Genomic DNA, 27,134 nt, shown 5'->3' on the forward strand with positions numbered 1-27,134 from the left:
AAAAAGAGTGGGCGGGAGACGGAGAAAGGGAGAGAAACACAGAGGAAAGAGGGAAAGAGAAGAAAGTGTCCATTACACCGGGTGGATTTTTCCAGAGCACCGATGTTGGAACACTCTTCTGAGCTGGCCCTGGTGCAGAGTTTGTATGCCAACAGCATGCGCTGTCCCCCCTCTGCGACCGGGATCTCTGTCAGGAATGAGGACCTGCCTATGAGGTACGTCGGGGTTGGCCCCTCATTCAAATGTGGGCTAGCCTTTTGTGGAGCAGCCCGTGTTTGGACTGCGTCTTTGTCTGGGCTGAATATTGTCATAGGATGTATTGTTTCCAGTTGAGGCGTTCTCTCATGCTGTGACTGAGTGACTGTGGGCAGGGTGTGGGATATTCTTTTCTTTTTTAGGCTGCAAGAAACCATGTATTTTAATCTCATGAATTTGGTCATGCATGTCAATCCCATCATCCAGACAAAAATGATTCAATCAGAGGGTAGTGGGATTAGTTTTAAATTGTATCTGAAAAGAAAAAGCAATACCTTACAGCATTCTCATGTCATTTAATTACCTTCCTCTTCTTTTCAAAGTTCCACAAGGACTCAGGTACTTGCATGAACGATGAAGAAAGAAAGAGAGAGGAATGTGATGCAGGTGTTTGTCTCTGAAATGAAAAAGACAAACCCGTGGGATCAGATATCTACTGAACCAGGCCTTACTGTACTCCCTCAGTCCAAAGCAAGAAAATAAATCAATCATCTTTAAAAGAACAAGAAGGAACACATACATCCATCATGTCATTTGCATTGGATCCTGATGAGGCCGTGTTATCATGCGTGCTCAGTACATCTTGACCCAGTAGATTTCCTCCAGAAAGAATAAGATGAAGTTCTCTCTCTCCATTTTGAGAGCCCTTTACTTGGTCGGCATTCTGCAAATGATTTCACGAAAGGCAGAGCTGAGGAAAAAGTGTGCCTCCAAGTTCGAAGTGACATATTAAAAAAAACATGATGTGACCCATTTGGGTTTTAAAGCTGGCCTATTTTAACACCGTGCAGTTTGACACGAAGGGGGTTGAAAATTGAAATGCTGGATGAGGATGATGGTTGATGGGTGAGTGGGACCTCGGCTCCACTGCATGAGGGGAAAACATTTGAAGTAAACAACAAAAGCATGGTACGTGTGGAGGATTAGGATAGGATTACAGTAGTAATAATCTGAGATTAAGAAAAGGAGGCTAGTATTAGAAGGCACTGGCAACTAGGCATCCGCCTCTGGAATCCAGTCCAAAAAACATTTCTTAGAAAAGAGGACACGCATAAACTGGTGCGGTGGCATAATGAACGGCATAGAAAACTGTACTGTATATTGTATACCAATGAGAGAAACAGGAGTGGCTCTTTACGAGAATCCTGCTCCTTCTATAACAAATCCATTCAATGAGATCCCCCGAGAGCTAATTGAGTCGAAGGAAATATGTGGATGCTGCAGATGGGATGGCATTATTATGTTGTTCCTCTATTTGAATGAATCCTGAGTCTCCAGAGAGGTTCAGACTATCGGTAATGCATGTTACATAGTGGGCTCGTCTGCATGTATGGCAAAATAGGTTGCACATCATGCACGCTCTGCGCTCGTATACAAGTTGCTTTAATATTACTATGGATACAAGGATGAAATCGGATATCATAAATGGGGGGTTGTTTCTCAACACTCGCTGTGCATAATATTTTTGGATTGTGCAGCTGCTGGAGCAATACTGAAAGGTTTGAGAATTAGGCTAGGACCCCCCCCCCCCCTCCCCCCCTTGCCTCTCTGCTACTTGACAACGCCCCCCCCCCCCCCCCCCCCACCTCTCTCTCCCCAAGTGTAGAGGCCTCGCCCTGCAAGTCCAAAACAACAAAAGAAGATAAGCTTCCCCTCCCCCAGGGAAAGAACCAGTCCAGCACAAAAGGGGAAAATGACCTATGACCCTGGGGGAAAGCATGGTCGGCCACAGCAAGAAAAACTGCATTTGAACCACCTCACTTTCGACTGGGAGAGATGTATGGACCTGTATGCAATGTGAGCCAATAAACAAGCTGGTCAACAGGCACCTGATATAGACAATGTGGAAACAGGAACAATCGTTATTAATCTTGATGATAAGTACCTGGGTTTTATTTAGAAACATGTCACCAATACACACGAACAGGGGCTGAAGTCTTATAATATATAAGCAATATCTCTCTGAAAAGGCTGCAGAATAACAGTCATTATAAGGAGATAAAACATCATACGCTACATATGGGTCACTGAACTCTATCGAAGACCACGTGCCGGTCCCTATAGGGACATTACAGTAATTTTACATCGGGGTCGAGGCGCTGTGAGGCTCGCAGAGCAGCAGCAGGCAGCATGGCTTCAGACTTTTTGTTTTAAAAAAAAAAAGAAAAAAAAAAAGGCCACGCCTCTGCTTTGCTGCAGCTCGGTGTGCAGTGTGACAGCGGCTCGCCTCAGTTTATTTCAGTCGGGGACGGCAGAGAAACTAGAAGGAATAAGGCGGAGACCGGGTTCCCTCTCTCTCTCTCATGCAGTTTTGAAGAAGACGCCCCCCCATCCTCCTCCTCCCTGCACCTGTTCTGTTCCGTCTTGTTGCCCGTCTCTCGCAGGAGTTGATCCTCTTGCGGAGTTGAGCGGACGTCGCGTCTCATTGTTAGATAGACGTTGTTGTGAGCATGACTTCGGCGTTCAACCTGGATTACCACCCTCTGGCCGAGAGTCGGTTAATGACTTCGACCGACACGATGTAAGTAATCGGAAGTATCGATTTGTTTGCGTCGTATTCAACCAACACATTCGCGAGCGTTTTGCTTTTTTATTTATTTTTTTTAGAGAGAAAAGCAACACAGTTCCGCGCGACTTGGTAGTTAGCCGCCGTTAGCTCAACTGGGATGCTAACGTTGCTAATGATACGAACAGTGACTGTGCGCTCACCTGGAGTTGAAGTAGTTTTGTCTAAACTACGACAATAAGGGACGCAACACCAGCATAAATCGATAAAGTACATTTAATACCACTCGTAACCGCAGCACACGCCGTTTAAGCTAACGTCATATGAACCCAAAGTACACGCAGTTTGCTAGCTCGGTGTCGGATACAATAGCCAACTGACATGTGCTTCCGGAGACCACACGTTTCAGTATCAGTCGTGAGAAACGGGTTGTATTAAGCCTTTAAGAACAACAATAGAGGGTGTATGTCTTTTCCACTTCACTTGTACAAACAAAGCGACATATTCTTGACTAGTTGATCAAGTTTACGTTGACGTGTGCTCGATCGAAACGGTGGTTTAACGTTAGGTGTTAAAACATTAATCTATCAATGGGTTAAAGGGAAGTGCGTTGTGCAGAGTTAACCGTGTTAAAGCGGACGTAAAGTTAGCTAGTAGTGTGTTTTGTTGCCTACACGATATGTATTTTATTGGCTAAAGCTTAACAGCTGAAGTGGAGCTGGTTTTGTCGGCAGCACACGGTGCTACTAGCTCGGCTTGTCTGGCGCACTCCCAGTCCTGCTTGCTAACTGTTAGCTAACGTCGTTAGCTGCACCCCACCGTGTCCATGTTGTAAGTAGAGTGCTTACTTAACGGCACAAAACACGTGGTTTGCTACATTATTGAGCCATTAATGGAAATCTTGTGACAGGGCATGCACACACGAGAGAGGAGACACAGAGGTCCATAGTATAAAACACATTCCTGTCGACACAGCGCCAGCTAACGATAATCCAGTTTGACAAACACCATTTCCAAAAAAACAGCATGCGTTTGCAACGTTTTAAAATTTAAAAGCTTATACTTTCAGGAGTGATGTCTTTTTTTTCTTTTTTTGCAGTAAAGTAGGCCATGTCCTTTTTGATTGCATAGTCTTGCACGGAAGGAAATATCATGATCAAACTGTTTTTATTTAATTAAACAATAGCGTCAAACTATTTGTTTGAGTAGTTCTATCACTAACTTATATCAGTGTGGTTTATATGAATCGGTGCACATATATATTTTGTTCTACTGTAAGAATAGCCGAAACAGTTTAACATAAAAAATGTAAGGGTCTGCTGCATTTTTTGATGACATGTGAGAGTATATTGTGTATATTTTTTAGGTTTACATAGACGTAACTTTAAGGAAATGATGGACGCCTTTCAATGTTTTGTTGAAAATAATTGGCCTTTTACTTACTAATTTGTAGCACCCATACCTTCCAACGATGATCCCAAATTGAGGGGAGCTTGGGGAATTCAATGGGTGTTTTTATATAATGGATGTTTACAGGATATTCCTTGAAGACTATCTCTTCTGTTGGACTTGGAGATAGTGAGGTGGTGATTTAGATCTGGTCCCATATGTATTTGATTGATTTATCCCCCCGATTGTTGACAGTAAGAGAGTGCTTAAGTGTGATCCTTTGGCAGCCACTGTGATCGCCTTGTCGGCAAGATAAGCGTCACAGTGATCTCTTTTGTTGTGGTCGGGGAGCTGTTGATCTGTGCGAAGTGTAGGATCTTGGCACTAGGCGTGGGGGCTCCTCGGGCCAGCTGTTCTGCTCGCTGTGAGGGTGGGGTGAGAGTGCCATGGAGCCAGATGTTGAAGGCAAAGAGTAGGAGGGCTATGATCCAGTCTGTCACCTGTTTCTCTGCTCCTGCTGCTGGTGTTTGTCCTGCAATAATTACATGTCTGGCTGTCCTGGAGCTACATGCAAAGCATCGGAACGCTCATAATCACGCAGTGTCATCCGAGGTTGAGCAAATTCCCCTGGAAGCTTCGCAAACAACAGATATTGTGGGACTCGGTTACATAACACCAGATGCACCCATCATGTGCATGAAATTGTCAGTACTGTGCGGTGGTTTAGTTATTAACACAGTCTACACTAGAGGCATGTCAAATCAGCAAAATAAGATACGGGGTGTCTGAGCTCATGATTCTAAACTTGGATATCAATTAGCACACTATTTTCAAGATTACGCACTGTTCAGGTCCGCATGGTTATAACCTAGAAGGCAGTGTCTACAGTCCATGTGATATCGAATGAATAGGTGTTTCTAGAGTGGAGCAGTAATGGATTGGTTTGAAGGGATGTGACAACAATGATTGATGGCTTTCTGGAGCAGAAATATGTTTGAAAAATCTAATTTTACTCACTTAACTTGCACACCAAGTGTCTAAAATATATATAATAGGGAATGAATGGGGGGGGGGTTCGATCGTGGCCATATAAAATTGTGCTGCATTTGTATGCATGAACTGAAAGCCGAACATTTTAGTAGGGTGAGTTTTGTATTAATTAAAGATATTCTGTTGCCGATCACAGGATGACTGAGTCAGGGCAGTTGGCACACTCTCTCTCTGTTTGTCTCTTCATTTTTAGATGCTTTGTTCAGGCTGCTGCCGCTTCCGGTGAGCTTCTACCTGAAGATTTACATGTACGTCCACCTGATGCCGACAGAGGTGTGAGCGGAGTTTATTTAGTTGGGTATCTGACACTGTGTTCGTTCACACGAGCCAACACGTACGCCATGCTTTAGCAACGTCATCCATAACCGCCGGGGACGCTCGGTGTGATTATGGAGCTAATGGGGCGGGCCTTGTCATCAGATGCTGGCTGTCTGTTAACATGCGGCCCATTCAGAGGCTGATTGAACACGTCGGTCTTCATCAGGGGAAATGCAACAAGGAAATCAGGCCATATTGAGCTGAATTGGAGTTAATGCCAGGAGGAAAATATCTTAATCACTTCTCATCACAATCGCAATGTGCTGATTGGGGTCAACCACTTATGGTATGGAAATCAAATAACACACATCCCTACGGTTTCTGCTTTCTGGCCTCGAGCGACATCCGTCCGCGGTCATCATTTGTTCTTTCAAACCTGAGCCACGAGTCTGACTGCTTTTTCAGAGTTCATACAGCAAACATTATGTAAATCATGCTACAGAGCTACACTCTGTGTGAGTGTCGGGAGGATATTTTCATGGGAGGATTGTAACCAGTCTTGTTGACACACTACTTTAGTGTGTGTGTGTGTGTGTGTCAGTCAAATGACTGGCTTTTTCAGATAAGAACACACGTGTAGCAATTAAAAAAAAAAAATGTCAGTGACTACTATTATGTTGCTTTCCATCAGTGAGAAACTAAATCATGTGACATGTGTTGCTGCTGGGACCCCTGATGGTTTAGGGACACACGATGCTGAGCTTTCAAAATCCTGTTCATTACCAGGCAAATTGGCCGGCATTCTATTACGGGCACAGTAAAGGTGTCGCTGGCATACTTGCACGGTCAGAGCTCACCAACAGGACGGACACATGGTCCAGATAAATCACCTGTTTTTTATAGTTGCTGCAACAGTAAGCATGCAACTGTCGTGGCTCTGGCTCCGAATGACTAGTCAGCTGCTGCAGGGCGTCTTAAAGCACGACGAGCTGCCATATCACAGGGCTGTTTATGGAAGCTCAGCGTACGGCTTCATCACTCCTGTCTGGGAGCAGCCTGCCAGGCGGTGTAGGGGGCAGATTTGGGCAGTAGTTGACAGAATCAACTGGTATCAAGCCATGTGCATTGTACACATTTCCTCTGGTTGTGAGATACAATGTCAGTCTTGAGATTTCTGGTGTCACCCCAATGCAAGAGAGGTGAATGACATTTCACCTGTGGTGCTTAAATCTTTGATTTGTGTCGGTACTGAAACAAAATCCTGGCTCCTCTGACATCACTGTCCCATTGTGAACAGTTATCGTTGAAACTAATTTCTGCTCAAGAAATAACTTCTGTGTCAACTGTTGAGTGTTGTTAAGGCGTACCCTAGCAGCTTTGTATTGGCGCAGTGCCACTGCTGTATTGACATGACATTGTGCAGCTTAAACGGCTTGACACTCTTCCACTGGTAGATACTACCTAATGTCAGCAGGTGTCACTTGAAACTGATATGCTACTTGAAGATACTGATCCTTGTAGGCAGCTGTTACCTTCTGGTAGCTAAGCTAGCAGAGCTAGCCACGGTTAATTGCTGTCCCCTTTTTTTTTTAAAGTAATGGTTTGCCATTTTGGGAAACGCAGTTATTTTGTTTCTTACTAGTTGGATGAGGAGCGGACTATTTCTTAGTGTGAGGTTGCTGAGAGATGGATTTTCTAACCTTTGTACAGAGGCTAGCTGTGTCCCCCTATGTCCAGTCGTTGTGCTAAGCTAACAATGGCCACTTGTGTTAGCTTCATATTTACCTACATATATTTGTTGGGTATCAATTTTCTCATCTACCCTGAAAAGGAAGACTGTATTTCTTAAAATGGCGAACTATTCGTTAAAGATAGCGCTACAACCTGAAATACTCTTCAATATATATATATATATATATATATATATATATATATATATATATATTTATTTATTGGTTACCTCACCGTATATTATTTTACCTCAGTCTGCTCTTCCCTCCAGTTTCAACTCAAGTGGTCAATACAGCTCTTAATGGGAGTGTTCTTACTCCCGTTGCACTTATTCACATTATAATACAGTTCTGGACGTAGCAACACTTTGAGCCTATTTGAATCATGGATTTTTGTTACTTGAGTAACATAAATGCATTATATATATATATATATATATATATATATATATATATATATATATATATATATATATATATATATATATATATATATATATATATATATATATATATATATATATATATATATATATATATATATATATATATATATATATATATATATATATATATATATATATATATATATATATATATATATATATATATATATATATATATATATATATATATATATATATATACATACATACATACATACATACATACATACATACACACACACACTCGATTTTGCAGTAAGTCTTTGTTGGAGTGTGTAGAAAGGCCAAAGATTGTATATTTCTCTTCAGCTGTTTCTAAAGCTGAAGAGACAATGCACAGCTGCGGGGGGGCATGCGGGTTGATGAATGTTAAGGAGAAACTGTCAAAGGGAGTTTTTGAAAGCAGTGACACAATTCCAGTTTTCCAAGTGAGTTTTATCATTTCCCACGGCGAGATTTCACCGAAGGGCCCTCAGCAAAATGGCGTCGGAGCGCTCAGTTATCAAACTGGATAAATGGTGTCACCCACCAGTGCTGTGGCCTCAGCAGACGTAGCCTTCGACGCGTTGCGAAGCATCTCTCTGACTCTGCCCATTGTGCTGTAGAGGCACGGTGAATAGTGTTCTCCAGCATGGGGCGAACAATATGTGATTGTTCCCCCTGCTGTGGTGAAGAAGCTGTAGGTTACTCTCTGTACCATCGCCAAAGTGCCTGAGGAGGAGATATACCGCACATTCTCTGTCTGCTAACCAGCGAGTCTTGTAGGTTTAGAGCTCTGCGGTGCTGTTTTTCCTTTTAGCTGTCGGAGCCGGTGGGAGGGGGGGGCACTCACCCCTTTTTGGTGGAGAGGGGCTTTTGTTTTACTAGAGTGTTTTTCTACGGTTTTATATGAATGTATTGACGGCCTCCGGGTGGAAAAACAACAACTATTCATCCTGAGGTGTGGAGCTGGATATCAGAAGAACAAGAGCTGAAGTGTGATTCGTCAGCATGTCATTTAGGTCCCTCAAGGAGTTTGGTGTTTCTGCAGAACGACTGGGCTCAATTTGTAAGAGATGGATGGCTCGCGTCCAAAGGTCTGTGTGTGTGATATTGCTTTTACATTAGTGTATCTTTTTGACTGTATGCGTGCCACACATCTACACCTATCGCGTTGTACTTGTGGCCCTTCGTGATCCTCTGTAGTATTACATCGTCCATTGGGAGTGACTCTTCGTACTTAACGTGATTTCTCTGCTTCGCCACCCGTGGATGGCCGGAGCTCCGGCCTCATTCCTGGTTTCCAGCACCTCTGCGCCTGTCAGGAAATGTTTGTGCCCTCGGGTTCTGTGTGTGTGAGTGAGACAAAGGTGTTGTAGTAGTAGATACTCTGGTGAGTATTGATTCTCTGTCCTTAAGGCCCGCCTCAAAGGAAAAATGGCACCTTTTAGTGCTTCACTCATCTCGGTCATTGCTCTACTACACCCAGGTTGTTAAGTGGTGTTTTGTTGACTTTGCAATTCAGAGTAGTTGCTCCATCCATTATTGTAAACAATATATTGTTTCAGCATCTACTTCAGTGTACACATGTTAAATAGTCACAATTCAAAGGATTTAAAGCTCTATAATCCATCTGACTCCTTAGTAGTACATTTTAAATGTATAAAAACTATCAAAGCGCATTAAGGTTAGTTATGAAAACCCAAAGACGTAAATCACAATTTAGCCTGTTTGGTTGTTGGTGTCACACATAGTCTTCCTATAACATGACAAAGCCCAATCATTCTCCCAGCGGATCGAAAGTCTCGCTGAGAAAAGTTACATCAGCTATTTGGTAGTTTTGGGGTTTTAAAAGGCATTACTAGACATAACTGATATGTATTATGCCAAAATCTGAAATAGATTAATATCAAACTGCCTCTCTAAACAATTTGTTTAATTGTTTTTATTTTGCTATTTCAGGAGACAACTACGTCGTACGTTTTTACAGAGTGTAATATAATGCATTTTTTTTCTTTTTCTTTTAGCAACGGCAACGGCAGCAAGATGAACGGGTCGCTTGAGCAATTGGACCAGCCGGACTCAGACTCCATCAAGATGTTTGTGGGCCAGATCCCGCGGGCCTGGTCAGAAACAGAACTCAAAGAGCTTTTTGAGCCCTTCGGAGCTGTGCACCAGATCAACATCCTCCGTGATCGCACCCAGAATCCCCCCCAGAGCAAAGGTACGGTCCTACCAACAATCATCACATGTAGTATCAATCTGCTGAGTCTGTCGAATAAAACGTCGAGGGGATGGAGATTACGTTCATTATAACAATGGGTGTTTTCTTACATGCGAATTAGACGAGATAACCAGATTGTTTCTAAAGCTAAGCAACAAACATGGCTTTTGTTTAGTTCCCTTAACTGTCATTTAATGAGCGCGCATAGGTAGACCGACATGTACGCCATTCAATCACCTCATGCATGAAATGATGCGACGGCTCATTACAGTCTTGAGACAGCCACAGATACCAGATTATTCTCCCCAGAGCATTTGATTTAATGATTGCTTTTGGGATGTAATGAGAATTTCAACAAATATGATAAAGCTCCTTAAATAAATTGCCTACCCTAGCTTTAAACGATTCACACGAAATACACTTATTACAATTGATAATCCGTTATGATGTACGGTGTCCTGACTCGCACTTTATATTCTAGAAAAACATGTTTTCTGAATACATTTTGTTTGGCTACAGAGGAATGTTAAACTTTTAAATGGCCGCCATTGTCCTCGACCTGTTTCTGCTTTTAGTGGTCAAACACTACACACACAACCCTGTTATTGCCGCGTCATCTACAATCACATTTCAGCACAATCCCCTTCGGCAGTGCACAGTGCTGCTTGTCTGCACACGCAATGCAGCTGTGTTTGTGCTTGCCGATAAGATGATTCAATAGTCTTTTGTTTCAGGGTTAAAAAGTAACACATTTTTTATTTTTTTCATAACCCTGCATTATAGGAATATTTTTCTTCCTTTGCCGTGCTGGCTTAAAAGCAGCATTGTATGAAGGAAGTGTTACTTGACTGCAGTTTTCCATTAAGACATCTATCGATGCGCTCACCTTAGAAATGGTGCTCGAGTTGAGCGATTCAGTTTAGGTTCCAATTAGAAGAGACGGTGAAGTGGAAGCCTGCTGTCTGCAGGAAGCTGCAAAGTGCCACGAGAAGAGCTCAGTCTCCCGTAACTAACTGCAGGTCAATAAAGTAAGCGACAGCTTCCCTGATGTCCTGGGTTTACGGCATCAACCAAATTTCAATTCCCTCGATGGTTGGATGACTAAAGGCACTAATCCACTCGGGTTTCAATGGGGTGGGGCCCTTTTTTGATGCTGGATTCCGTGTCTAAATGGAGCCAGTTTTGGGCTACCGGTGGTTTCGTAGTCCTGACACACCAAGCTGGGCCACGCTCTCACTGGCCGTGTGTCGCTGGTAGTTTTCGAGGCGGTATTGGCATTATTCAACCCTTCATAAGCTGCTGTTCTGCTGATTGAGTCTGTAAAATTGTGAGTGGCGCCATTCTGAGAGGGTGTTCCTGGCTGTTCAGCCAAGTGAATCAGCGATGTTACCCATTTAGAGAAAGGCATACTGACAACAACACTGTTACTTGGAGATGGACATCTTGCCTCTTTTTTTTTTTTTACTTTTGTTCCAGCATGACGACGCTGTGTTGTCTGTGCAAATATATCGGATGCCTTTTAATTGACTAGCAGTGTAATTTGCTTAATCTTTATGGAATTAACCTCCAAATTTAGATATCTTTGAAGTTCCCAGGGCTCCTGACTTTACTGTGGCTATGTGACTCAAAGCAGCCTTTAGTGTGTCAGGAACACACCATGTGACCAGGACAACACTTGGTTCACATGATCTTTTATACACACGCATCTAATGTGACCAAACGCTCCTCCTTTGAGTGTGATCAAAGGTATAGCAGAAGGATGCTTATTATTCTGTTCGTATACAGAAATAAAGGCAACAAACAGTGTGCAGTTCATTGGGAGGCTGAAGAGTTCAAAGCCCCCTTCTTTTCTCCCCTGTTTATATGTGGAGTGTCAGCTGTGATGGCCTATTGACATGTTAATGCGATGTTAATGTATTCTAATAGATAATCTAGCCTGATCACAGCGGCCTTTGGCTCACTCGGCCTGTGTGAGGTGAATATGTTGCAGCGGCACGCCCATCTATTCCATTCTCCTCTCCCAGTAGTCCTACTCCTACTGGGAGAAGTGTGTGTGGGGGGTAGTCATCACGACGGCCTGATGATATCTAGCTTATGTTTATTTGCATGGCAGATAATATTCCCTCCACCCCCTTCCCATGTCATCAATCTCGCTTTTGTCCGCAGAAATTGCTGTGATCCCACTTCCATTTCGCTTGTTTACTTTGCTAGCGATCTATCGAAGAGCCATCAGATTTGCGTGTTTTTTTTTTTTTAGGTTGCGTCTACTGCAGGTCATGAAGAAATCATCCGATAACAATCACGCCTCTCTTGGATGGTTTATTTAGCTCCAGTAAATTTGGAGGCAGGGCTAAGCAGCAGAGAATGGGAGAGAGCTCAGCCGGTTGTGAGAGAGGGCGAAGAGAGCACCTCGATGCATATTCGAGTTCAACAGCCCTCCCCGTGGCCTGCGAGCTCCAGTAACAGCATAACACACACTATGTAGGTCAGAGACGCTGCAGTGCTCCACTTCCCCAGCCCAGCGAAACTGACAGGCTGGAACGCCACTGGCGGTCTGCTGGGACGGAAGGATGAGAGGCTTTTTTTTCCCTCCCTCCCCCGCTCTTCTTTTCTTCATCCCCCCCCCCCCCCCTCCCCCACCTCCTCTCTCCTCCCATCTTTCCTCGCGCCTCACTCCTGCTCCCTCTTGTCTCTTTGTGCTGTCTTCATGCCTCCTGTATGTCTGTTTGTCTGCGATCGGGTCCTTATGTAACGTGGCACTCTGATGTGTGGCTACCGTGTTGACCTGCGGACTGCCCGTCAGCGCCTCCTGACAGCGATCTAACCCCGTTGTCCTCTCTATGGCCGTGTCACACAACCGCCTTCAACTATCTCATTACTCCAGTGTCCTCGCTGCGAGCTCCCACATGGAGCTGTGTGTGTGCACCATCTAAGAATATCCTGTCACATGTTTCTAACATGTGCCGTACAGACAACACACACTCATCCGTTTAGCCACTTGCTCTGCAGCAGTAGTGAGATTACATTAACCGTCTGTATGCGCTGCGTTTTTAATGCCGTGTATTTTGTCTCCTTACCCCCGCCCCTTTGTTTGTCCCGGTTTCTCTCTCTGCAGGATGCTGTTTTGTTACTTTTTATACAAGAAAAGCTGCGCTGGAGGCCCAGAATGCACTGCACAACATAAAGACTTTAAGTGGGGTGAGTAAGCACAGTATGGGCTGCTTGAGCCGCGCTGCATCCCCGATGCAGGCTGCGAGCAGTATGCTGGCCAATAATGAGCTCTCGGCTCACTGAACGCCTGTCTGGCCTGAAAAATATCTCGGCCCTGAATCTCAACACACTAAATTGATAAGCCAGCTGACCCTTACACGCACACACTACATATGCAGGTATCAGGTAACGTTGTGCTTGACTGGGCAGCAGGTTATTCACTGAGGCACAGGACCCAATCCCCACAAAGTGGAAAAGATTATTCATGCTTGTCTGCATGAATCATTGATGCACATCTACATTTTTATTTCCCAAAGTTGGAGGTATAAAAGGAGTCGTGTTGAAGTCTTTTTTTCTTAACAATGGAGCCTGGTGAGAGGGAGTGTGGTTTCTTAATTCATTGGCTGATTTATCTGGAGATTAAAGCCCAGACAACTGGAATAACTGTAGCTGCTTGTTAAACCTCAAAAAATCCGCCCCGCCTATACACCATTTTAAAAGACTCCCTCCCAATCAATTACATCTATAACAAACAACTGCAGCTGTCGATTAAATCAATAGCAGTCTGTTGGGAATGGAGCAGCTGTCTGTGAGGTTACAGGTAAATATTGAACTGTGTTGATAAATGAGTGTAGTAGGCTGAGTAGACTTACAGCTCTGGCATCCCAGTCCCCGGTCACACCGTTTCTGGCGGAGACTACGGGCGAGTTTGGTTTGCGTGACAGTGGACGAGCTTGTTTCTGTTCCTGTTTTCTCTCCCTCGTGTGCCTCCCTCTCTCTTGGTCAGTGACGCTGGCTTGTACCCATACTGAGCAGGCCATCTGTCTGCTTCTCTTTAGCGCTTGTCAAAAACAAACCCACCCGTTTTTCATAAGTACAACCTGCTCGGGCATCTCACGGAGAGATTTATTTCTTCCCTTTCACGTCACGTGGCAGGTAAAAAGAGCTAAAAATATATTTCCCTTTGAAGCTCTGTGAGTCACCGTGGACAAATGTGTTCATGAAGTGACAGATCCCCAAGCAGTTTCTCAGATAGAGCTTCATCTTCATTTGCCACACCTTGTTCTTTTTGCATGTGATACGTTCATAATTAAAGAACTACATTTCACTGCACATTTGAAAGGAGTACAGAGCTTGTCAACCATCTCAGTGATATTGTTCGAATGAAGATGAGCGATATTGAGAGGAAGAATCTAAAAGTCCAGTTGTAATTCAGCGGTACAGAGAGATGCTGGAGGATTTGACCCCCGCCATCGACACACACGCCTTCCTCAATCAAGCAGTTGCGAGGGATGATGGTGTTTTTGAGCGAGAGAACACATCAAGAGATGAATGCTGAGGGGATGAGTGTGAAGATGTGAGACGCTTGTATTAACCACTCGTCTACCCTTTTCCAGATGCATCATCCTATCCAGATGAAACCCGCTGACAGTGAGAAAACAAGTGGTGAGTGGATTCATGTGAAATGTAGGGCTGTCAAAATTGGCGAAGTTTGAATATTTGTTCTAAAAAAACAAACTGTTCAAACATCTATTTCTGCTCATTATGTCCATGACACGGTGTACTAACAGGCCGCGATACAACGTAGCACGCTGTTTTAGCGGCGCTCTGTTTCTATTTATTTCCTTCGCTCTCTTTTAAAAGAACAGAACTCTGTTCTCTGCAAAAACCTAAATAAGGTGAAGGGTTTTATTTTATTTCCAGGCATTTCCAGTAAATATAAAATGTGTTTTCTGTTTTAAAAAGTACAAATGTAGGAAGATGGCAAGAGCAACTCGCCCATCTTCTAGGTAGTTATGTCTCCGGTCGGAAATCGTGCGCTCGGCTGACGGGTACGTGGTTTGTTGCCATGACGAAATGCAGCGCTCGCCGTTGGGACGCGGTGTCCCACGTTCTCTGCCATCGTTATGGTTGTTGATGAATAATTCGTTATATTTCACTTTCAATTAAGGAAAGTGACACTGAGTGACCCCATCACGTGGCGCATTAAGGCAGACAGCCTCATATATTAAGATTTAGAACATTTGTTGACAGCCCTTGTGAAATGTAGGGTGACATCTGTCACAGCCTGTTGAGGAAAACTGTATTTAGATTTATGGAGTTAGTTATTTCTGGAGTTTAAGATTTTAAAAGAGGGCGGGGGGCTGGATTGTGACTGTTTCATGCCGAAATGAAGGCCAGAGGGGTGGACTTAGTTCAGGAAATGTGCAGCAATAGACAATTTCTGTATCATGTTAGGAGGATTAAGGGCTTTAAAGGCACCAAGGGGAGAGGAGTGGAGCAGATACAGAGGATCTGGAGGGGAGCACAAATGGATGATACGGTCATCTATCTCGAGAAGTAGACTGCGAGGAAAAACAAAGCTGCAAGTTGCAGAGATCTGTACAGCGAGGCTGGCACCTGAAGTGAGACGCGGAAAATGTGGCAGCATGACGAGTAAAGAGCTTGAAGATTTAACGCCTGATGTAACTGCAGCTTTTCAGAGCTTCTCCTAATTGTTTGTCTGAATAGCGTTCCTCCTTCTTTTAATCCATCTGCAGCGGTAGAAGACAGAAAACTCTTCATCGGAATGATTTCAAAGAAATACGGCGAGAACGAGATCAGGATGATGTTCTTGTCTTTCGGACAAATGGAAGAGTGCCGAATCCTCCGGGGCCCAGACGGTCAGAGCCGAGGTAGGTGTGCCTTCATATCCTCAGTGAGCATTGACTCGTTTCCTTCCTCGTTTAAACCCCCCAAAATCAAGTGCTATTCCATTCCATCCCCACCGTCGTTACTCTCGGCCTCCACGTCTCTCAGCGAAAGGCGCCGCCGCACTCGCCGTCCGGCACAATGGGTCGCCTTGGCAACCGCTGGCTGCCGGTGTTTTTTCGTGGGCTCAGCTGGCAGGCGGCTCGGCTCGGCTCCTCTTCAACCGCCTCCTTCATCACACTCTACAAAGGCCGGAATTGGCTTTTTGTCGCATCCCCTACATAGCTCTCCGCCGCTTCAAAAGCCTCGGATAGCGAGCGGCACGAGTGTGTCGACGTGTGCGCAGAGAAACCCATCACAGCAGAGACGGTTTTCTGTGGATCTCTTTATTTTAATTCAGTAATTTTTACGCAATGAAACCACATATTTGAAATAGACCTTAAAATACCCTTTTTTTGCGGATTTTACACGTGATCAAATCCTTTCTGTGTATTTATTTGTGCATTTTCTGTGTTTTATAGTCACTGTTTCACCACATAGTGGAGTCTCTTTGGGTGGCAGTTTAACCCGTCGATCACTGTGCTCGTGTGACACGCGTTACTGTTCTCCTTGTTGTGTTCTTTCTCCGTGTGCTAACCAGTGAGGGTGGTTCTGTGTGCTTGGGAGTTGCCATTCTCTGTACTGTAATGTGTTTTTTTGGGGTTCATAACGAGTTGTCCAAACCTTTTGTCTTGTTTTGTTTCTTCTTGTCCCTCCTTCCCCTCCCTCTCCTATTGTTTCCCCCCCCCCCCCCCCTACAGGCTGTGCGTTTGTCACATTTTCTACCAGGGCAACGGCAACGAATGCAATCAAAACCATGCATCACTCTCAGACTATGGAGGTACTGTACCCCTTAGCGCCTGTCTTTCATTCCTCCTCCTCCCCCCCCACCCCAATACATTCTGCTGCCCCCTTGTGTTGGAAAGATGAAGAACCTGTCCAAGCAGATGGCCTTCGTTCATCACAGAGCTTGAGTCATTTCCAAAACTGCTCTTGCTAATTACAAAATGACATTGTCGTCTGCAAAATAATTGAATAAAACTCGCCCCTCACATAGCTGCTGAATCCGGCTTTAACGGGACACAACAAGAAATGCTGCCATCTCTATTTTTGGGCTGGATAAAACACATCCCATTTATTGATCCTGATCATATTTTAGAGCCCTCCCAGTCTGCCATAATAGATTATATATATTTTGGACCACAGGGAAAAGACCTCCCACCCAATATAGGTTGGCACAGAATGTACCCAGACTGGAGCAGCTATTCCTGTCAGAGTTCTTCAAAAACTAGGTCCATGTCACCGTGTAGCCAATGGTATCTTTGTGGAAGTGGAGCAGCAGTAATTTGACAGCGACCAGGTCAGAGCCTCCCCAGTGAAGCAGCAGACAAAGTCTGATCAGAAGCCCAACCAAACAGAGTACTCCTCCTACCAGATTTACACTGCCACCTATTTCCCCGCATATCACAGCCTCCCCAGTTCTCAGCTGCCACGGAAGGTGCTGCTGGTGCAGAAGCCAAATTTCCCTCTCCAGCCTGGTCCCTGTGTGGCTCTCAACTCTCAAAATACTTTAGCGCCGCATGCCTCGTGCCCATGCGTCTGACTAAATCGTATGAGACTGTCTTGTTTGTGAGATTGTATGCATTGTAATGCATTTTCCTTGTAAAGGTGTGCTGACATATCCTCGTTTGAATGTCTGTTTTTTTTAAGTGTTGTCCCCATCTGTTGTCTGCTTGTCTGTGGACTCAATTTAGTTCCTCGTAGTGCTAAATCAAATTGACTGTGTGCAGCATTGTCCTGTGCTCCGTTTATTTGGAATGTGGCCTGCCTCAGCTCTGCATGGCAGACGTCCTCTGTGTTAGCTTTGATACGAATGCAACGGGCATCAACAAAAGATCTCGAGGCATAGACGATACCCCCGTTTTTGAGTAGGTCCTTGCAACGACTGTGTTCTTGCGTTGATTAATAAACTGTGAATTGTTCAGCGTGCTTTTGAACGGGTCGAACGACTCTGACCTCTTCACTGCTTCAGGGCTGTTCCTCACCTCTGGTGGTGAAGTTCGCCGACACACAGAGAGATAAGGAGCAGAGGCGCCTGCAGCAGCAGCTCGTGCAGCAGATTCAGCAGCTCAACAGCGCCTCTACCTGGGGAAACCTGGCCGGCCTGGGGACCCTCTCACCGCAGTACCTGGCAGTAAGTGTTTGTCCAAACACGCCACCCCACAGAGCCGCACAATTACTCGTGTGTCATCATATGGCACAGTTTGGGTTCCAACATGTAATAATAGTTGAACCATATGTTTAACATATGGACCCACTTCACTTGCTGTGCAGGTGTAGAAACAAACAGAAGCGCCTGGGAATATAAAGGAATACGTTTACGTATGGCTGTACATGTAAAGTTTGTATTTAATTTGTGGAGATGGAGTCTAATAGAATGATATTGTCAGGTGACTGCGTTTGTTAAACGGTGAATGTTATGGAGGGAAATGTAGCGGCCATTTTGTCTACAATATGGGCAGCAAACCTTTGCAAAAAATTGTTGAAATGGTTACGAAGTTCTCAAAAAGATGACCTCATCATAGAGCTAATAATGTAAAACGTGTGCAGAATGCACATCACGCAAAGGTTTACACATTAAGCTGATTCTCTGCGCCTCAGAAGATGAATATCTAGCTTCACAGTTTTTGTTCTTGATGAAAGACACAGATGTGTGACTTACTCTGGTTTGAAGCAAGGCTACTGAGTGAAGACCAGGACACGGTCTAGAGCGGTACGACACAAGCGTATACCTGTAGCTGCGATGTTGTAGGGTTACATCAGACGGCTCTAGAAGTGAAGGGGTGGTGTCTGCTCAGGTGCACCAGCTAGTGAACCAGATTTGACTGTGCATTCGTTGTACCCCAAATTACATGATGCGTGACGTTTATTTTAACTCTCTCCATCTTTAAGTCACATACTCATCGTCTCCAAGTCAAGAACACCCGAGCTGTTTGTGTTTCTGGTCGTAAAACTACAGACATTGAGACAGTCTGATTGCAGTCAGATTTGCGATCCGGTCTAACTGAGACACACTTGGATGTGATGTGTGTAAATGAGGCCTAAATCACCAGTAAATTCTGTGTCTCAATAACCAAACTATGCATCACGTGTTGGGTGATGAGTTTAGGAAAGCCAAGATTACAACATGCAATCGTTGTCCTCACATTTACTGTATAAAGGCAACACTTGAACTGACAATGTTGGTATGAAAATTCATCCAAACAAACACATTTTGATTGTACTGTTGATACATTGAGACCCGATTGTGTCCCATGTTGATTCTTTCTTTGTCCTCAACAGTTGCTCCAGCAGGCCACATCCACCAGTAACCAAGGCAGCTTCAACAACATGCAGAGGCTAGGAGGTGAGTTCACCCTCTGATGTTCTGACCACTGGTCGTGAGTCATCCTCTATAAATGAACATGCCGACACTTTTCATGTCAACAACCTTGTGACTTTGTGCCTGACACCCACACGGTTTTAACTTTCACATCAGTGGCACGTTAATTATCAGCGCTGTAATTACTAGACGAATACACCGTACATCAAATTAACAAACCACGCAGACCTGTGTGTTTAAAGCTGTGTTTTATTTTGATTTAAGAAAAACCGATATGTGATGAAAGATACATTTCTGAGGATTGGTTAGATGTTAACTTGAACAGCAGTAAGATTGATTACAATAACGTGCTGATGTATCCAGGCAGTGTACAATAGAGGAGGCTTAAAGAAAAATGTTGTTTTTAATTGATGACATTTTCCTGAAATCATATCCCATTTTAAACTGCAGAGATGTTTTCTCTACGCTTGCAACCTGGAGAGGTGTGTTCCCTCCGAGACGTTTCTGAAAGGCTTTCTGAGAGAGCTTTAGCATAACTTTGGAAGTCTTTGATAATCACCACTGTGTCTTCGTTCTCGTAGCAGGTGTGAACCCCCTTCAGCTGCAGAACTTGGCCACATTAGCTGCTGCTGCGGCTGCAGCCCAGAGTTCTGGCAGCTCGACCTCCACCAGTGCTCTGTCTGCAAACAGCGCAGCCCTGGGAGCCCTGGCTAGTCCAAGTAATTAAACACCGACACGAGCTGTAGTATGTGCATGCACTGTATATAAAGTGTTACACTCCCTGTGTTCATGGTTGTTTTATTTCAGTCGGAGTGCTTGCTGGGTTTTTGACCTTTTTGCCCCCCCCCCTAAATGTTGTCCACGGTTAGCCTTCCTGCTGCTGTGACCGTATCAACCAACTGCTCTGCAAACCTCCCTCATCTGCTATTTGGCTAACGGCCCTCAGTCATTCCTCATTTGTTTTATGGGAGTTAATCAGCCACATATAAAATGTTATGAGAGCCCCCATTTCCCTTTTTAATCTGTGTAAATATACATTGGCTCCGGCTGTCTGAGTTTTACATATTGCTGCTGCAGTAATGGCCGCTCTTCGTTAAGAACAGATTTCTAACTGCCCCCTCAGTGCTGTGTCACCGGCTCATAACCGAAACAATTTGTGGCAAAGAGGCCAAATGTGTCGAGTCACACGAGGTGTTTTTGAGCATGAGGTAGTCACCCGTATGTCATTCTTGTTTTTATTGTGTCGTTCAACAGTGGGTTCATCAGCGACCAGCAGTGCCATGAACACCTTGGCATCTCTGGGCACCCTGCAGGGTCTCACTGGCTCTTCCATGGGCCTCAACCTCAACGCTCTTACCAACAGTGTTAGTGGTAAGAAGGTCCTTTTTTAATGGCTGGATAAAAGCCAACTCTTCCACACTAATGCCAATGCTGCGTTAAGACAGATTTACCACGAGAGAGCAGAAAGAGTTTAAAAGCTCACTGAGTTTGATGTGATGCATTCCAATACAACAGCTCAGCCTTGAGTTCTACCTTTACATGGACAATAATGTTAGATTTGTTATTATTTATCTATATGTTTATAAGTGAGGTTTAAATTTGAATTTGAAATTTTTAACTGGACTTCATCATACGAAGAGGTGTTTTTATCGTTTTGCCGAATTTTCAAACATTGAGGGAGGAAGAATATTAGACATTTCACTAAAAATCAGTCCAGTACAACAATACCATCACCACCTACAACCTCAGTAGCAAAAACATAGTTCAACTAACAATGTAGAGTATGTTGCAGAGCTGTTGTACTGGACTGTATTTTATCATATAGGGATACATAATGAAGTGACCAGGGAGGCAGACTTGACAAACAAAATCAGTTTTTGTAAAACTTAGTTTTTCTGCCCCCTGGTGGCCAATACATGTGATTCCTCAAAAAACAATTCTGCAAGTTGCAACATGTGTTGCGAGATAAAAACCCAATCCATTTGTTTGTGTTTGACAGGTATGGCAGGTATGGCAGGTATGTCGGGTATGGCAGGTATGACGGGTCTGGCAGGTATGGGGGCCATGAATGGAGGCCTGGGAGCCTCCATGGCCAACGGGTCAGCAGCCAGCTCCATGGATGCTCTGACCCAGGCCTACTCAGGGATGCAGCAGTACGCAGCCTCCGCCCTGCCCTCCCTCTACGGCCAGTCTATGCTGCAGCAGAGCATCGCTGGAGGGCAGAAGGAAGGTGAGCATCACCACTTTGAACTATCAGGTTTAACTTGAGCTATTTGTGTCTGTGTGTGCATCTTAATGCCTATCTAACGTGAGTGTCTGATTTTCTTACCAAATGGAGTAGGGCCAGAGGGCGCCAACCTGTTCATCTACCACCTGCCCCAGGAGTTCGGCGACCAGGATCTTCTGCAGATGTTTATGCCTTTTGGAAACGTTGTCTCTGCCAAAGTCTTCATTGACAAACAGACCAATCTGAGCAAGTGCTTTGGTAAGTGTGCTGGCACCGCTGGTCTCTGAAGCCCTCTTTGTTTTAACTGATGGGTGGATATTGGTGGGTATCGGTTTGTCATGGTGCCACCTGGCCTCCCATTTAAGTAAAGCTGATCCAGTATTTATCTACAGCGAGCAAATGTCATAATAAACATCTAAGAAACGTGGTCCTCATGTTGTGTCTGCAGTACAATTCAAACCTGTGACAAAAGTCCTTTTTGAGTTTGATTGTGCAACATAATTGGTTTAATCTTTTCATTGAGGTTTAGATGCGTTGAAATATTCCTGCCATTTTAGTATTGTTCTAGTATGTAAAAAGATGAAAGTCAACAGAAATATATTCAGTTTTAATTGATGAGGTTTATTTTTGTCTTTTGTTAAGTTGACATATTGAAGGATTGTTTTCACTAATGTTTAAACTATAAATGTATTTATTTTTAGATGTATTTAATGTGAAATGAGTGGAAATTGATATATGAACCAATCGATTTACAATTATGTAACCGAGAGAACACCAGCTGGTCATGACATATCTAAGAAGCTGTGTCAGTATTTATTTGTTTATATTTTATTTACTATTGAGCAAGCAGTGTCTTGAGTTTAGCACCATGTAGTGAAAAATATGCATCTCGAAATCTTGAAATATTGTTAGTTGGTTAACTTGTATTACGTAACCCTAAATACTGTTTTTGAATTATTCAATTAAATCATATTTTCTGGCCACAATCTTAAATAATAATTGTAACGGCTTTGTCTCAACGTTTCTGTCCTCAGGGTTCGTCAGCTATGACAATCCCGTGTCTGCCCAAGCTGCTATCCAGGCCATGAATGGTTTCCAGATCGGCATGAAGAGGCTGAAGGTTCAGCTGAAGCGCTCCAAGAACGACAGCAAACCCTACTGATCCTAGCCCCGGGGCCTCCCCCTCCCCCCCACCCCCTCCCCCCACCCCGCCCCAGCTCTAATGCTAACACTGCTAGGGTAAGTTCACCCTCCAGCCAGAGACTCGGTGGGGCAAGGAGCCCACCACTGGAGGGAGACTCGCTCTATTCCTAAAAAAAAAAAAAAAAATGGTTGCGATGATCTTTCCACGTTTTACTGTACTCCATTCCTGCGGTTTTATCATGTAATTTGAGTCGGCTTAAATATTTTAATGTATATGATTATTTATGACTTATCACTGGAGTCGGTGTTCGCTGCAGGTACTTTGTGTCACTGTAATTAGTGGAGAGCGTCAGGTGTGTTTCCATGCCATTTCATTGCCTTCAGGTCGAGCTCGACAGGTTGAGTAAGGATCAGTAGTTGTGTTGAAGGGCTGAAGCCAGAGCTTCAACCTGCGTTTGGCTTTTTACATGCAGTCCGTCTCCTTCCTTTCTCCATTCTTAATGTGAACGTCTCCCCCCCCCTGTCCCCCCCACTCTCTCTGTCATTATCTAAGCCATGTTGAGCTAGGCTACCTCTCTTTGCTCTATTAACAACCTCTTCCAGTCATTCCAGCCTTCCTCCAGGTCTCCCACTAAGGGGGGACTAGCTTTGGATGGATCTCTTTGGGTGCCAAGTAGACAGACAGTGCATGTCGGAGTCTCTGCCATACGTCATGTTGTCACTTCCTTAAATCTGTGTATTGTTTTTGTGTGTCGGGAAGGGGGCGGGGGGCTTGTTTACCGCACTGTCCTTACTGTATGTGGTGATTGGCATTGTTTTTGTGCCTCATGGCTAAACGATTCTTGTGCTGTGCCCCTAACTTTCTCTCCTCTTTGTCTTCTCTCTCTCTCTCTCCCTCCCTCTCGCTCTTCCTTTTGTGTTTTTGTTCCTTTTTTAGAACAAATCTCCATGCCTGTTTGCTCATCATTAGCCCTAGCATGTCTTCATGATGTTGAAAGCCAAGCCAAACTCCTGGCCTCATCATCCCACCATTGTCTGTGATGTCTCTCTAAGCTCGCCTGACCAATACCTGGCCACCCACTGACCCTTGACCTGAGCTCAACCTGATTTATCTGCATGTATATTCATTTTTTTTTTTTTTTTTTTTCTGTATAGATATGTGACAGGTGGGAGAGAGGTCAAGCAAATCAATGTGAAAACTTACCTGCGTTGAATTCATTTGAGACTTTTTTTTTTGCGACTGTTTTAAAAACCTGTGGGATTTCTTATTTTTAATTTAGCTTTGTTTTTTCTTTTTACCTCTCTCAGTAAAGTTCACTTGAAAGTTGAATACAGGGATTGGCACACAGCTGTGCTATTTGGTGCCATTAGCAATATGTTGGCTTCTTAAAAAAACAAAAGCTACAGACCACTTTCCAACACTTTTGAAAGTCTGACATTAAACCCCTCAGTGCTCTGTAATGGTCTCTACATTTTGCGGGCAGTGTGAAGATTTACACCAAGGCTATTTAAAAAAAAAAAAAAAAAAAAAAATATTTGATTTAAAAAAAATAATAAAATATCCTGTGTATTTACCTTTTTTTTTTTTTTTGAACTATTGATGGCACAATAAAAGGTACATTTGCTCTGTTTAGAGAAATGGCTACCTACATGAGTCAACTTTTTTAGAACTGATTCACAAATAGACAATCTGTGGTTTAAATGCACACTTAGATTACCTATATTTTATACCATTGAATCTATAGAAGTTTAACTAACAGAACCCAGGCAAAACTTTGGGTTTTTTGTAGATTATGTTGTAATGTCATCTGTGTCGGGGGGGGGGGGGGGGGGGTCTTCAGTGTATTACATTTTTAAAGAGGACTAAAAATCAGTTTGATCAGCGTGACCGTTTGAGGTCATTTCCAGTACATTAAAAACACTAAGTAAAAAAAGATCCTCTACATTAATTGTAATTTCAACTTCTAGGGGATAAAAAAAAAAAAGTTTTTTTTTTTGTGAAGGGTCACAGTATGTAGACTTAATTATTTCTCCTGCATTGAAGAAAAAAATTGTGTTCAACTTCCATGGTACGTCTTGTTGACTTTCTATGAATTTGTCATTAATAATTCATTTGATTAATGGACGTTTCTCTTCGGTTTAGTTTGGATGCCTCATGTTGAACGATGATTTACAATGTCTGTTAATCATACAGATGCCAGACAATGTCTTTCTGTTAGAATTTTTTGTTAAAGTGCCCGTGTCAAACTGTTTTTTTCTTTTTTTTTCTCTTAATTCACACAATTTTTCCTGTAATATAACCTAGTTTTCTTTCCACACACCGCGACACAAAACACTTCTCTGTGGTTGCAAATGTGGGAGCCCCTGAAGTAGTCACTTGGATACAACACACGACCTGACGGTCTCTGCACATTTTTATAGACACACACAAGCACTCGCTTTTTCTATTTTAGTTTTTGGCTGATAGTTATTTTTAATTGACTTCCAGTATCCTGTTTCAGTTGTACATGATGCGAAGCACATCAATACTACTAAGTCCACCACGAAATGTGTTGGTTTACAAATGCATTCCATTTTTTTCAGCACAAAAGTTTACACTTTTCTTTTTTACCAGGGTGTTAGTTTGTCTGTTGTTTTACTAGTTGAGACAACCCTGGTAAAAATAACAACCACTTCACCCCCAAAGAAGGGTTCCCTAAAGCTGCGTACCTGATGGCGCTGAAGAGTTGTCAAACTCAGGGGCTTTTTTTTTTGTGTGAAACTGATGCCCACGCAGGATTACGACACAAATTGCACAATTATCACCATTTGACCTTTCTTTTCTTTTTATTTCTTTTCTCAAAATACATAAATATTCCAAAAAAATAAATTAAAAAAAATCTATAAAGAGGTACCAAATTTGAATCAGTGCTCGAAGGAAAGTGTTGTCGTTTTGTCAGGAAATTTCACGCAGAATTGTGGGAGCTAATCACTTTTGCAGACTGTTGAGTGTGATATAATCCCCAAATTTACAAGGTACCACTGACTTCACTTTTTAATATGGGCATGTGCTTTTTACAGTGTGTTTTTTCTATCCAAATGCAATACAATATTCAAAGTGCCATATATACGTCTAGAAACTGCCTACACATCCTTATCAGGCCTTGGTTTAGAGATTGCTGCAGTTCGCCTTTATTTTTTTTTTGTCTATTTATGCCAGTGTCGTGAAAGCGCTTGTCACCTGCTCATGTATCTCCCCCCACACACACTCTGTGTGTGGAGTTATTGGTAAATGTGTGTTGTGATGTACTCCATTTGAACAGTTGGTTAAAAGAACCATGTAGATAAATAATAAACCTCCCTATAGATTTGACGGTAAACCGCTTTCTTAGTCTACTGTAACACGACAAACTATCGGTGACCGCGTGTGACGGGGAATTTGTTTTGAAATCCACTAAAGTTAAAAACAAAAAGCTAAAACTCGAGTTTAAAAGGAAGACGACTTGATTGCCTTGATAATAAGATCCCCTAAATGCTCAAACTGTGTGTCAAACACTGAAATGATTGCAGATGTGTGGTTGGTATATGCCGTGAATGGTGAAGTGTTACTGTGAATGAATAAAAAAAGCACAATGTACAGTCCACAGCGGTCCGAACCAGAACTTGACTCACTTCAGGGGCTTCCATCACAAAATCCCATTCAAGCTCTAACAATCACTTTCTTTCTTCTGTTGTGTTCATATTCTGAAGTGCTATTTTTTTTTATTTTGGCAAGTGTGGTAACGTTGCATCTCTATAGATATTGTCTTGATCCAAAAGAAAAGGGGGAAACAAAAAATCTTTTTCCTGTTTTCTCGTGTGATCGGTCGGACTTTGTTCACGTTCCACCAATAATTTACTAGATGTTTTATCTTGATGAAAGCCAAAGTGGGTGCATCTTGATGTGATCTGTATTATACATACAGTAGTTTGTTCTTCTTCTGTTCAGTCGATATACATTTTCTTTGAAACTGGGTGGGATATGAAAAAGAAAAAAAAAATGCATACACAGGCTTTCCAATTTCTACAACTGGTTGTTCATATGTATTTTGTACCAGTGAAGCTTTTTATATTGGAAATTAAAGGAAAAAAAATCTATATTGGAAAAAAAAAAAATTGTCTGGCCTCTATGTGGCCTCTCCGTGACCTGATCTCGAGTTTGGCCTCTTGGTGGCGTCAAGCAATTTTTTTTGTTTTTGTTTTTTCTCTCTACTCTCTAAAATATGCCTGATTTAGATCTCTACGTGTTCTTCACTTCGTTAATCATCTTCAGTTTCTGGGGGAGGGGAGGGAGGGGGGGAGGGATCCTCTAAATCGTGGTAAGTTTCATGTTAGTATTTGTGCTGTCCACATAGTTTAATGGTCATCAGGATTTTGACAACTTGTGTGGTTAATTGTCTTAGTTGAAGAGTTAACTATGTGTTTAGTTTGAGCCTTGCTTTTTACCTGTGTAGAGTTTTCTGTTTTTCCCCCCATTAGTGGAGTGCGTACCCGAAAGACTCTGTGTTCTTTTTTGGTCAATGTTTGTTCATGTGTGGTGTGTTTCTTTGCCTCTGTCTCCAAATTAAACCATTTCCCCTAATATGG

The 27,134-nt window shown here is 43.2% G+C and overlaps 1 protein-coding gene across 7 annotated transcripts; it reads left to right on the forward strand.

The window, feature by feature from the left end:
* Positions 1 to 102: 102 nt before the first annotated feature.
* On the forward strand, positions 103 to 26,824 carry LOC306786889 (CUGBP Elav-like family member 2; the record flags this gene model as incomplete). Of its 7 annotated transcripts, XR_013772511.1 has the most annotated exons (14): positions 103 to 215; positions 9,641 to 9,837; positions 12,953 to 13,035; positions 14,445 to 14,493; positions 15,588 to 15,722; positions 16,539 to 16,618; positions 17,810 to 17,971; positions 19,120 to 19,183; positions 19,741 to 19,878; positions 20,414 to 20,530; positions 21,159 to 21,389; positions 21,498 to 21,644; positions 22,421 to 22,625; positions 23,467 to 26,824. XR_013772511.1 is itself a non-coding variant. In XM_079281803.1 (13 exons), 13 exons carry the CDS (start codon positions 103 to 105, stop codon positions 22,546 to 22,548), a joined length of 1,644 nt encoding a protein of 547 aa, XP_079137929.1. In that variant the 3' UTR covers positions 22,549 to 26,824. The 7 variants fall into 7 exon arrangements, 6 of the variants coding, with proteins under 6 accessions (XP_079137929.1, XP_079137930.1, XP_079137931.1 ...); XM_079281803.1 differs by having other exon boundaries at positions 22,421 to 26,824; XM_079281804.1 differs by having other exon boundaries at positions 21,501 to 21,644; positions 22,421 to 26,824.
* Positions 26,825 to 27,134: the final 310 nt, after the last annotated feature.

The sequence above is a fragment of the Melanostigma gelatinosum genome (genome assembly GCF_949748355.1).
Source record: "Melanostigma gelatinosum genome assembly, chromosome: 1".
Classification (NCBI taxonomy): Eukaryota; Metazoa; Chordata; class Actinopteri; order Perciformes; family Zoarcidae; genus Melanostigma; species Melanostigma gelatinosum.